This window comes from Lissotriton helveticus, chromosome 9 (assembly GCF_964261635.1).
Source record: "Lissotriton helveticus chromosome 9, aLisHel1.1, whole genome shotgun sequence".
NCBI lineage: Eukaryota > Metazoa > Chordata > Amphibia > Caudata > Salamandridae > Lissotriton > Lissotriton helveticus.
In genome coordinates, this window is record NC_136070.1 from 510,078,010 (window position 1) to 510,091,885 (window position 13,876).

Genomic DNA, 13,876 nt, shown 5'->3' on the forward strand with positions numbered 1-13,876 from the left:
TTGAAGCGATATTTTGAGCAGTAGCTGCATCGGCGAAGGGAGATGTGTCTTTTCAGATCGATGCAAAGTCGGCGATGAATGGATTTTGCTGGTTCAGCACAGAAAAGTCACTTCCAAGGGCCCAGGACTGGGCTGACACCTCTTGGCAGGGCAGGCTCACATATGACAGAGTCCAGGTGCTGTTTCAGGGTTAAAGGAAGTCTTTGAAGGCCCTGAGACTTCAGAACAGGGGGCAAGCCCTTGGAATTACTCTGGTTTCAAGTGAGATGGGTACAGTACTTTCCTCAGCAGGTCAGAAGGTAGCAAGCAATTGGCAACAGGCAGCACAGCTGAGCAGAAAAGCGGTTCTTCCAGAGCAGCAGTCCAGCAAAGTGTGAGTCTTGTAGCAGCACAGCAATCCTGGTGAAGTTCTTCACAGATATAGTAGTGTACTGTCATGGTAGGGTCAGAGGCATAATACTTTTACCCAGTTATGCCTTTGAAATGGGGGTGACTGCAAAGAATGGTCTTTGAAGTGCAAAGAGCTCCTTTCTTCCCAGCCCTGGCTCTAGACTATCAGTAGAGGGTCAATAGCCCTTTGAGTGGGGCAGGACACTGCCTATTCAAATGCAAATGTCATCTCCTCCCTACCTTTCTGCCCTGGAACGGGCATCAGAAAGCAGATGAGTGCTCAGACACACCTAGCCTTTCTGTGTTTGGGGCTGTCTACAGCGAATGCACAAAGTGAAGCGGTCATCCACTTCAGATGTGTATTGGAGACAGTCTGCAGGCATACAGAGCTTTATTAGCAGAGAAATGTTCACTTTCTAAAAATTAAAGACACACAAATGATGGACAGAATGCGGAGCAAATCAAACATTCACCCTCAGTCAAGAGATCTGGGTTAAATCCACCATTCTTTTGCTCACCATACCACCTTTGTTTAGACCCAGCCACATACAAATCAGTCTTGACCCTGCTCCTCATGGGAACAGCCCAGTCCGAACTGCCAAGCCAGGTCCTCCCTGGACCATAAACAAGTATCCTGGGACTGGTTTTGGGCAATCACCCCACATCAGCCAGGCTAGCTTGAATTCAGTAGCGCAGTGAGCCCAGGACCGACGTCTGGGCATACCCGGCGCACTTATGGCAAGAAACAAAAGACACACAAATGATAGATGGAATGCAGAAGAAATCAAACATTCACTCCCAGTAAAGACATCTGGGTTAAATCCGTAATTCCTTTGCTCACCATACCAACCCAGTTTAGCCCCAACCACATGTAAATCCATCTTGACCCTGTGTCTTATGGGAATAGTCCAGCCGAACTGCCAAGCCAAGTCCTCCCTGGACCAGAAACAAACATCCTGGGACTGGTTTTGGGGTATCATCCCTAATCAGGCAGGCTAGCCTGAATTCAGTGGCACTGTGAATCTGGGACTTACGTCTGGACATACCCAGAGCACTTTGGGCGAGAAAGCAAAAGACACAGAAATGATCAACGGAATCAGAACAAATCAAACATTCATTCCCAGTCAACAGATCTGGGTTAAACCCATCGTTCTTTTGCTAACCATGCCACCCCAGTGGAAACCTAGCTATGTGCAAATCAGTCTTGACCCTGCTCCTCTTGGGAACAGTCCAGCCTGGATTACCAAGCCAGGTCCGCCCTGGACCAGAAACAAGCTTCCTGGGACCGGTTTCGGGGTATCATTCCTCATCAGCTACGCTAGCTTGAATTCAGTGGCATAGTGAGCCCAGGACACACGTCTGAGCATACCCGGTCACTTAGGGTGAGAAAGAAAAAGACATACAAACGATGGACAGAATGCGGAACAAATGAAACATACTTCCCCAGTCATATTGACTGGGGGTGAGTGGTTGAAAAGTTTCAGCACTCCGTCCCTAGTCTTGTTATGTTTGCCACTTTCTAAAAGTGACATTTCTAAAATATTAATGTTAAATTCAACTTTACTGGTAAAGAGGATTTATCATTACCATTCAAATATATAAAACATTATACAGCTACTCCATTCAAATCAGGAATTACAGCTTAAAAGAAGGAAGTCCCAATGTTAACCTATGAGAGGAGTAGGCCTCACAGTACTGAAAAACACATTTGGGTGCTTGTCAAAACCAGGACATGCAAAACTTAAAAGTAAGTATCCTACCTTTTACTTACACAGCTCCCTGCCTTACGGGCTACCTAGGGCCAACCTTAGGGGTGACTTATTTGCAATAAAAGGGGAGTTTTAAGGGTTGGCAATGGGTTTTTAATGCCAAGTCGAAGTGACAGTAACCACACACAGGCCCTGCAGTGGCAGGCCTAAGGCAGGTTTGAAAGGCTACTTCTGTGGTTGGCACAGTGAGTGCTGCAGGCCCACTAATAGTATTAAATTCACAGGCCCTGGGTATATTGTATACCACTTTGCAAGGGATTTACAAGTAAATTAAATATGCCAATTGTTATACACAGATGTTACCATGTTTAGGGGAGAAACACAAGCCCTTTAGCATTGGTCAACAGTGTAAAGGGCTCAGAGACCTAAAGCCAACAAAAAGATACAGCAAAAAGAAGAGGTAAGCAGGCAAAAGGTCTGGAGGAGGACTGCCATAAGGATGACAGCTCTAACTGTGCCAATAGACAATATTGAGTATAATGGTTCAGGCTACACATGTTTACTAGAAGGTTGTTCTTTGAGCAGAATTGCAGATGGCGAAGAATCATATGTGGGTTTATGGGTGGGATGCAATATCGAGCTTCTTCCAACTGTGGCCCATTACTGCTCATATGCCTACAAACCTCGGATTCTGCGCTCAAACTTTTGAGCAACTTATTGAAGATATTTTGCTATGACGAAGGCAAAAACATCAAAAGGGATCCTAGTCAAAAGTAGGGGGTGTGCTAAAAAATGGATGAAAGTATGGGCGGTCTGGGGGAAGTACAGAAAATCTGGGACAAACTTGGAGGGGTGAGGAGGATGGAAATTGCTGATTGCCATTGTTGTTCCCTCATGATTATCTTCCTGCTGTTTTTTGCAATATCTCCAAATGTGGACTGTTTGTGGTACTTTGTACTGTATGGTCTTCTGAGCATGGTTAATAAAAATATATATATTTTAAAAAAAACGATCCCAGTCCAAGAATAGGTGCAACTCTCTTATCCATACCTTTAAATCGGAATGTCCTACACATGGAGCCTGGCGATTTGTGATTGCAAAAGCAGTTGTCAAGAAGGGTATCTTGCATAAAAGGACTCGCCTTACATAAGTCTTTTTGGTCCCTTACACAAAGGGATCTGGGTGAATCTGTGGAGTCTAGGGGTACATCTTAATAGAGAGTGCAGTATATTGAGGAAATTAAAGAAATTATTATTGCAAATATGTTGGGGAAAAAATGTGCTTTAAAAGTATAAATATATTTTTTTACTTTTGTTTCAGATGATCCCCAAATAAACCTTTCAAGTGACTTCTGAAACCAATCATCATTTCAGCAAACTATTATCCCCTTTAAAATGAACCATTTTAGGCATTTTCTCTTAAAATTGTTTTGGATGAGGACTTTTAAACTTCTCCTTGTGTATGTCTTTGAAGCATATGAACTCTGGGATAATTAGGTAGGTGAAAGCCAATTGGAAGAAGGACAGTCGCACACCTGGTTTATACTGGATAATCAAAGTTAAAGTTCGTGGGTGCTAATTGATGAACCCTCCTGATTATGAGGGTGAATAAATCAATTGAACAAGCGCTATCTCTCGTAAGGGAAGCGTCCCCAAGTTACACTCCAAAATAAGATTTCGTAAATTTTCATGAGACTTGTTTATGCAGTTTTAAGAAATTCTTTTAATTTATTTCATCATGGTACTATTATGTTCATAGTATACATCACTTTGATGATTCTGTTGTAATTTCTGCCCAATGCATTTTGGGCTAAACCCTTCATCAGGGTCTTTTTTGCTGTGGTTTTCGGAATCACCGCGTCATGGAGTGTAGAATACGGTAATGACTGGTATTACAAGGTGTAGAATCCCGCGCCCGTGTGGGAAAAAGATATTTTGAAAACTGCATAAACAAGTTTCATGAAAATTTACGAAATCTTATTTTCGAGGGCAACTTGGGGACGCTTCCCTCACGAGAGATAGCGCTTGTTCAATTGACAATTAGGTAGATGACCTCTACTTAAAAAAAATATCACTTTCTTTTCAATCTAAAAAAAATAAATTACAGAATAAATTGTTATTTTTCAATTAATAATTTGAAATTTACAATGGTGGCAAATGGGAATAACGCCTGATTTAAAATATTTAAATGAGAAGTAGCAATATTTAGCCAATTGATACTTTCTGAGTACAAAATAAGTTACTAGCAATTGAAATGTAAAACTTAAATTCAATGTTGACACCCAGAAACTTTTTCTCATTTTATTAACATACAGGGAGAACAGGCCCCAGAGTTGTATGCCTATCTGGTTATTAAGACAGTTACAGTTGAAAAAAATATCTTACTAATCAAAACAGTTGTTTTGAAAAGCTTGTGCGAAATTGGTTGTTTTTTGCCAGTTTCCTTAATTTAAAAAAAAGTTTACTAAAACTTTCTTCGAAAAACAGAGGGGTTGTTTGTGAATGGACACCTGCCAGTTTTAAGTTTTGCATATGTTTACTTAACAGTTATAATGTTATTAGAGTAGAAAGGAAAAAAAACATAATATTCGACATGACAATCTCTGAAATCAAAGTCTACCTTTTTATGTTATTAGCACCTTGTCCATACAAATTAATTGTAGAAGGCATATGAAGTAGGTGTGGGCTGTCAGTAGGTGTATGTGCCTGTGGTGTTTGAGACTAGAAGGTTGGTTGTTAATTGCCTTATTGCCAAAATGCTAATTTGCCTTCACGCCACATTATTTGCTTTACCTTTGGTTTGAGCCCATGAATACAGGCAATAGTGGTTACTCCTATGGCAGTATGTCAATTCCTGAGAAGCCTCAGCAGACTTAGAACCCTTCACTTTGCCCTAGAGGGCATTATATTCAGCTTGGTCATTTCTTAAAGTCCATCTTTCCTCTAAAGATCCTAACAACACCATTGTACCCTTTCTAAAAAGGACATGTCTCAAAATGCATACTACTTATTGTAACATGGATCCGTTTGCTTTAATACATACACAGGAGAGTGGTAGACATGAGGTTACAAGCATTGCCTTAACATTTACTTTTGTAGGCTCAGTAATTTCTGTAGCTATACACAACATTGAGGTTTATCAAGGACATCCCAAAAGAAATACAAAAAATACCTCTTCCTCGAAGTTTAGTTTAATGTGATCTTTCCAAATCCAACAGTTTTAATTAAGGTTGCAGGAATGAAGTATTAGTGCCCAGGAAATCGAGGCATAAGGAATCTCATGCAGGCTCTTGGACAGAAAATACTAACCTATTACCCAGACATCATCAGGTTCTCAAGAAAAAGCCTTAAAACGTATATCTCTGTTAGGATAGAGAGACAGAGTTATCTTAGCTCCCATTAATCTCAATGTGTATGTAATCATTATGCATGTATGCTGCCTATCCATTTAATATTCTGAAGGTTCACTATATACTGGCTGAGGCAAGCAGGTGAAGTAAGTAACCCCCTAGCATGGTGAGTGGCTAACGGAATCATCTTGTCTATATTGTTTGCTTGCTTACCAGGCCTTTTCTTCTTGTTGCCGTTCCCGTGCACTGTGTCCATCCTGTTCACTCTGAATGCATTACCAGCACCTACAGGGCAAAGGAATTAGGAAATGAATTGAACAAGTGACATAAAATCAAAATGCTGGGGTTGAAATAAACATAACAGTAGCAGTTTACCTTTATAAACCTCCATACCCAGCCATTAAAGTTTCTTTAGTGCATGTATGCTAGACTGTCTCTTTTGTACTCTCATACTAAAATCTCAATGGTATTTGTTCAACAGTGACTCTAGTTCGTACACACATTTGATGACTCTATGGTACTTATGCACAACATGTTTATGGTCCGTACACATATGAAGGTATTCATGGTGTAGATTAGGCTCAAATAACTTTTTTATGCAAGACTAATCTCACATAAATCCTGAGTATTGGGTTTAATTTACTTGCCCAATATTTCTTTTTTTACTCTTATGATTTTCATGAAATTATTGTTTGCCACAGTGCTCTAAGTGGGCCAGGGTCTACCAGAGCTTAGCACTGGCAAGAAAAATAGGCATTGGTAACGCCTAAATGTCTGGCATTGCCCACCAGCCATTTGGCAATTCTTGTGTTGTTTTTGTTTGTCCATGGTTTTTGCAAAACTTTATTGTTCAAGAAGTTGCTGGGTGTTTGTCAAACAAAAAAAAATATTGACTATTGTCAATCAAAAAAATATTTTGACTAAAGGCAAAAATGTTTTTTGTTCATACACATAATTTTAGTAAAATCAAAAGATCTAGGCTAACACAGACCTAAAATAGACAATCGTTCTGCCATTGGTGGCCATTCTCTTGCCTTTGAGAGAGAAAGAAAGACGGAAAGTAAGAAGGAAGGAAAGAAAGAAAGAAAGAAAGCAGAAAAGAAGGAAGAAAGCAAGAAAGAAAGAGGGTAAGAAGGAAAGAAAAGAGAAAAATGAAAGAAAAAAGAAAAAGGAAAGAACAGAGAAAGGAAAGAAGGCAAAAGAAAGAAAGAAAGTTGGAAAGAGAGAAAGAAAGAAAGTAGGAAAGAAAGAAGGAAAGAAGGAAAGAGACTATGTATAAAAGAGAAAGGAAAGAAAGTCATAAGAAAGAAAGGAAAGAAAGCAGAAGAAGAAAAAGTTAAGGAAGTAAATAAAGAAAGAAAGGGAAGAAAAATATAGAATAGAAAGAAGGTACAAAAGAAACAAGCAAAGAAACAAAGGAAAGAAAAAAAGGAACGAAAGAATAAAAGAAATAAAGTCAAGAAAGAAGGGAGGAAAGAGAGAAAGAAAAGAAGAAAGAAACAAAGGAAGAAAAAATTAAGAAAAGAAGGATAGAACATTGGAAAGAAGGAAGCAAGGAAAAAGAGAAGAAAGGTAAGAAAGAAAAAAGAAAAGAAAGAATATAAGAAAGAATGAAAAAGTAAGGAAGAAAGAAGGAAAAGTTAAGGAAGGAAATAAAGAAAGAAAGGGAAGAAAAATATAGTATAGAAAGAAGGCACCAAAGAAAGAAGCAAAGAAACAAAATAAAGAAGAAAAAGGAAAGAAAGAATAAAAGAAATAAAGTCAAGAAAGAAGGGAGGAAAGAGAGAAACAAACAAAGGAAGAAAGAAAAAATGAAGAATAGAAGGATAGAACATTGGAAAGAAGGAAGCAGTGAAAAAAAGACGAAAGGTAAGAAATATAAAGGAAGGAAAAAGAAAATAAAATTAAAAAAAAAGGATATAAGAAAGAATGAAAAAGTAAGGAAGGAAGAAAGAAAAAAGGGAAAAGTTGGAAAGAAAGAAATAAGGAAAGAAAGAAAGAAAAAGAAAGAAAGGGAAGACACAAAGTAAAGTATAGAAAGAAGGTATAAAGAAAGAATGAACATAAGCAAGAAAGAAGGAATCAATGAATGAAGATAAAGAGGACAAAAAGGCCAAAAGAGGGAAAGAAATGAAGGAAAGAACGAAAACAAAGCAGAAAGAATGATGAAAGAAAGAAAGCAGAAAAAAGTTACGAAAACAAGAAAGAATGAAACAGAAGGACAGAATGATGGAAAGAGAGAAGAAAGGAAAGAAAGATGAAAGGAAAGACAGCAAGTAAGGGAGGGGAGAAATGAAAGAAGGAAGGAAAAAGAAAAGAACAAAAGGAAATAATGAAAGAAGAAATGATAGAAAGATGGAAAAAAGAAAGAAAGCAGGAAAGAAGAAAGAAGGAAAGAAAGAAAACAAAGACGAAAGAAAAGGAAAACAAAGATGAAAGAAAGAAAGACAGAAAAAAGATGGCAAGAGAGAAACAAAGAAACAAATAAAGAAAAAAGAAGGGAGTAAATAAAGTAGGAAAAACATTTTAAAAAGTGTTATAAATGACAAAAATGAAACATAATTAAGGCTGAGTTTCTTTCTGGGCAAATTCTATTAAAGAACCATTGGTGAGTCCAGAATAAATGTGCTCTGAACAATTATCTGCTTATGAATTCACACATATAATATTGAAGCTTTCAGTTTGTGTACTGAATGCATGATAAAAAGAGAATAACTTAATACGATTGAACGCCATCTGTTCTAGTATGAAATACCAGCAATCAGATAAACAAAGGACACCTCAAAAGGAATTTATAACAGCATTGGCAGGAAACAGGAATTGATGGAATATGGAATGGGGCCTATGCTCATAGCTGGTAGAAAGATCCTGCTTTTACCTCAGGCTTTAACACAAAAGCAAAACTAAAGTAATAAAAACAGCACTAACACTGCAGGGGGCTAACTACCTTGTGGGCAGATGTAATCATTGTGAAAGAGCAAAATACGGTAAATCAAAGTGAAGTTAGCCAATGGCTGAAGTAGCCTGAACCATTGCCCCATGCTGAATGCTGTAGTGTGTTGAAGCAACATGTGAATGACACAACATACCAAAGGATGAAAAGATGTGGCCGATAAACCTGGGGGCTCAACTAGAAACAAGCCCAGGAGACCACACAGGTTTTCTTTCTTTTCTGCTGAAAATTCATGGGTCCACATGCGATTTCACAGTAAAATTAGAAAGAAATGTTTTGGGATCCCAGCAACAGGCCTTGGAGGCAGGGTACTCTTACCCTGCCCCCTTTTCTTTTTTTTAACTTTATTTATGGTATTTGGCTGAGTCAGAGTCTCAAAATGGCTGCCAACGCATCCTGGTTGAAGTGTTGGCAGCCAATCAGATCTCTGCATGGGACTGTTGGATCTGAGAAGGATTTGTGTCACTGGATATCTATATTTCTTTTTCCTTTAGTATCTCAAAAACTACTGAACAGATTTACATCAAATCACAAAAAGGTCCACTTAACTGAGCACTTATAATTATAATTATGTTAAGAAACTATCACTTGTGGCCTGAAGTCACTTTATCACAAGAGTTATAGTTTACTCAGATAAGTATTATATTTAAGTGCACAGATAAGTACAACTATATAATTGTGGACTTTCTATGATTTTGTGTGTGCAAAATGTGGACCTGACTATGACGTCCCTATAAACTTTGTTTTTTTCAGTGAATTTCCATGGGTTTTTTTCAACGAAAAGGAATATTTAATTACCATATGTTAATCAAACCTCCAGCGTTCATGGCCTTTGGCTGTGCATAGTAGGGGTTTGGTATGTGAGTGGGTTTTTGTTCCCATTAGGCTTAGGATCTGCGGTTCCTACATGGAGTTACACTGGGGGCCATGCTGAGCCCCAAAGTGGATCTATGGATCGGGCAAAAAAATATTTAGACAATTTTATTTCCATAAGGTGCCCTCAGAGACCCCTCAATGTGTCCTATGGGGTCAGTATACCTCTATGCTGACCCCTATGTGAGTGAGTCCAGAAACAAAATGGCAGCCACAGTATTCCATTTAGGTTACGGCAAACCAACCAGAGTCTTGTTTTTGCCTCCAGATCCGCGGATCCACCCCAGATATATACATGTCTGTCTGCCACTGAGACCACAATCTGCACTTTCCAAGCCCTCTGAGACTCCTTTGAGGACTACTTCAACAACAAGATAGCAGACATCGAAGCAACTTCGACACACAGCCAACCAACTTCAACCTTCTCCTGACACACACTGATAACTCCCACAGCCACCTGCTCACTGACAGGACATCGCTCAGTATGCCAAACACCACAGCCAGCATGACCCCATCGACTCTGGAGCATAGACAGACCCCTACCCCCATCACCCATTCAACTTGGGACAGGAGGAGATCAGCAGCGCACCCTCCAACATTCTCAACACTTCCATCACCACCACCACCATTCCTGATGCATGGAAATATGCAGAGGTTAAACCCCTCCGGAAGAAGCCCCCCACCAAACCTAATGAGCTCATCTCGCTGATCCCCCCTCTTCTGTCAAGGTCCTGGAGAAAACCATCAACCACCATCTCACAAATCACCTGAAAGGAAAAAAACCTACTGAACGCCTCCCAGTCCGGCTTCTGCTCCAGGCACAACAATGAGACCGCCCTCATAGCCGCCACTGACAACATCAGATCTGTCCTCAACTGTGGCGAGACAGCAGCCCTGTTCTTCCTCAACCTCTCAGCTGCCTTTGACATCATACCCCATCACACCCTCATCACCAAACTCTACCACATCTGCATTAGAACAAATGCCCTCAAGGGGTTCACCTCCTTCCTCATAGGACACACAGAGAATCCACCTATCACCCTTCGCCTCCAAACTCAACAGCCCCACCTTCTTTAGCATGTACAAGACTCCGTTAAGTGACCTTGTTCGCTCCCATGGACTCAACATCATCTTTTACACTGACGACACCCAAGTAATCTTCTCTCTCATGGAAGACGCCACCACCAGATCCAACTTCCAGAACTCATGAAGAACCGGGATAACCCACTTACTGGGTCTCAGCAGCGGGGGAACCGCCCAATTCTTCCATACCTTCCATACTTAGTAAAAGGAGACACAGGAGCCTTCTTCTGCAGGAGGAACCCAGATTTATTTCAATAGCCCGGGCTATGGAACAGAGTCCCAAGCTAGTCGGAGACAAGACAGAGGAAGCTGCTGCTTCACTCTGCAGCTTACAAGCCTTTTATACATTTTCATTTCAGTCCTTTGGATGTTAGTTCATTGTTCAATCAGGGCAGTGTTTGTAGTTGATAACTAGATCTGGACGACGTTTGTAGATGGTGACCTGGTCAAGGCTTGGTACACAAATCATTGTTCACTCAACTTTATCAGAGTCCAGTCTTTCAGGTCTTTGTTTACTCACCCTGATCAAAGCCGGCCTTTCAGGTCATTGTTTAATCAACCTGACAAAGGGCCCAGCAGTCAGACCATTGTCCAGATAACCTGATCACTGTGTCAAGGATGTTTACCAGGCTGGGAGCAGGAGATGGAAAATTAATCATTTACACAGGGTGTGAGTGTCTCATGGCTTTCTGTTGAACTGCAAAGAACAGGGATGGTTGGGTGTGTGACAGTTCCTGGGCAGAAATGCAGGCTGCAAGATGGTCTTTGTCGTGTCAGTTTAGATTTTCCTCAGGCATCAGCAGAAACGACTAGGTGGGTCGTGTGGAAGTGTTTGACACTAGATGGCAATGAAAAAACAATGGAGTCCCGGTACAAATGATGCAGATCAGAAAAACACTTTTCCTCACGCATGGCCAGCCTCGCTGACTGGATGAGATCCAACTGCTTGAAGCTGAACACGGACAAGACAGAATTGCTCATTTTGGGAAGGAACACCTCCCCATGGGATGACATATGATGGCCAACTGCACTCGGACCCTCACCTGCCCCACCACCCACATCCACAAGCTCAGCATTACTCTGGACAGCGATCTCTCCATGAAGCACCAGGTCAATGTAGTAGCCTCTGCCTGCTTCTACACCCTCTGCATGCTTCGTGAGATCTTCAGATTGATCCCTGTGAGCACCAGGAAAACAGTGACTCAAGCCCTTGTCACCAGCAGACTAGATTACGGAAATGTACGGTAGGGCGGAACGACTACCCACCTCCTCAAATGACTCAAGACCATACAGAACACTACCGTCAGTCTAATCCTAAACCTCCAAAACAAACTTGCATCCCTCCTCACCTCAGAAGTCTTCACTGGCTTAGTGTCCAGAAAAGACGCCAGTTTATGTTGCTGACGCATGCCTACAAAGCCCCCCACATCTCCAGACCCACCTAAATCAAACATTGCCTGACCTTCCACTAACCGACCTGACAACTCTGATCCACCTCTCTCGCACATGTCTCCCACATATACGGCAGAGCCACAGCGAAGGTCATGTGTAGGAATCTAGGACCCTAGTGTAATTTTCCCGATTCATGCCCATATATAGGTATAAATTACCCGATCCTTATATAGGCATAGAAATCATTACCATATTTAGACTGAGCCTATGCAGCCCAAATATGGCATGGCTACTTCTACTAAGTACCGAGAATCAACAACGATTTCTTAGAAAAACCCGCCTTCAGCAGCTAGGGACTTCCCCTTGCCTGAATACTAATTAATCTAGGAAATCATGGAGTCAAACTCGGCACCTTCAAGGTATAAATATGCCTACATTTGCCCAGACAAACACACTGTGGTTTGCAGCAGTTCGACTATCTACTTGCCCGACGCGCCGTGCAGCAGCAAGTGCCGAAGGAAGCCGACCCTCCAGCTGACACACTGAGAGACGCAGTCTTTTCTCCTGCCAAGAAATCCAGCTCTAGTGTTTCCAGGCTACCCTTGCGGGTTGCTGGGAAATCGAGTCCTGAGAGAGAGATACAAGACCTCCTTCATTCTAAAACCAAGGTACGAAGCTGATTAGACCCTTAGAGAATTCTTGGAATAGATCCTTGGCAAAGAATACTAAACTTAAACTACACCTCACTTACTTTTCCCTTGTACTAGACTTAGGTTAGGTACACCGGGGTAGGTGTATTTTAGAAGCACCAGTTGAGTACTTTTAGTCATTATTTATCACTGTATGTATTGTATGTTTTTTAGGTACTTTATGGCTTAGAAACCATATCATGCTTTTACAGTATTATTTTATAATACTCTTCGTGCTGTACGCATTGTACTTTATAACCAGTATTATGATTGTAACAGTACATTTCTTATGCTTGAGAAAGAAAACTGTTCAATAAATACTTTTTATTCTAAATGCCCGTCTCTCTATTTCTCAGCACCTCTGGTGAAACTAAGCATGCATGGGTGACTGAGTAAAATAGCTATCTATTGTTTCCGCGACTCTAGAGATTGATTTCTTATTCTTGGGAAACAAAGTTGTCATGTTTATGCGGTTGTCAGAAACTAATCCCTTCTCGTGAGTTCGAGAAAGTTTCTATTGACCTCTGAGCTAGCTGGCACTCACAATCAAGTTTAATATATTCGGTAGAGACCTAATTGACCTCAGTCCTACGTTTAAACTACAGGATATATTATTCCAATGCGCAGAGCCTATTGGGAATATAGGAACTACACTAGTCATTCCTTATCCTACCTTGCCGCCAGGTCCTGGATCAACATTCCACTCCATCTTAGAACCTCCCCTTCACTCGCCAACTTCATGAAGGGACTTAAAACCTAGCTCTTTGACTAAGGCTCGCTAAGACCACAGTGCCTGGATAACCTCTGAGGTGATAAGCCATGCCACACAAATACTGATTGATTGACGCTTCTGTAATAGGTTGTGAATCCCTTTTGTTAGGACCTTGACATTTTGGACCAATGCAAGGCGTGGGAGTAGATATGAAAACATCTAGTGGAAGGGAAGAAAAATAAATTCTGTAGCTTTCTCTCACCACTCGGAGGGCAGGGGCATCAGAGACATTCTTTTCCAAAACAAAGAAATATTGTTTGATCAGTCCTCCTACCTTAAAATGGTCATGCCTTCGGAATAGTATGAGGGCCTGAAGGAATTGACGGTTGCCACCAGGGCTTGTCTTTGGAAGGAATGCTACAGACACATTCCCTCCCACAAAAGGGCTGCTTTAGTCCTTTGGAGGAAGAAGGCTATCCAAACCCTCCAACCCTAGTTGGAGGTTTAATCAGGGTTTAAGTTTATGATTCATGATTTTTTATTTTTTTTATTTTGAGAGTTTTATATAGCGCTAGCTAGACCCGGAGGTATCGGAGCGCTTTACATAAGGTTCCACAGAAATTACAAAATTACATCAGTTACACGGTACATCAGCTACTTGAATTCTTTTTTTTTTTCAAGAAAGTAGAAGACAAAATAAATGGAGTTTAGAAGGGAAAGGGGGTA

General features: G+C 40.8%; 1 protein-coding gene across 4 annotated transcripts in view; it reads right to left on the reverse strand.

Annotated features, from left to right (window-relative positions):
- LOC144781481 (phospholipid-transporting ATPase IC-like) overlaps positions 1 to 13,876 on the reverse strand; it is a 1,874,327-nt gene that overhangs the window by 1,629,689 nt on the left and 230,762 nt on the right. For all 4 annotated transcript variants that reach the window (XM_078660356.1, XM_078660353.1, XM_078660355.1 and 1 more), the window contains one exon: positions 5,662 to 5,733. In XM_078660356.1, coding sequence (XP_078516482.1) covers positions 5,662 to 5,704 — 43 coding nt within the window. In that variant the 5' untranslated portion in view covers positions 5,705 to 5,733. The remainder of the gene's footprint in view (positions 1 to 5,661; positions 5,734 to 13,876) is intronic.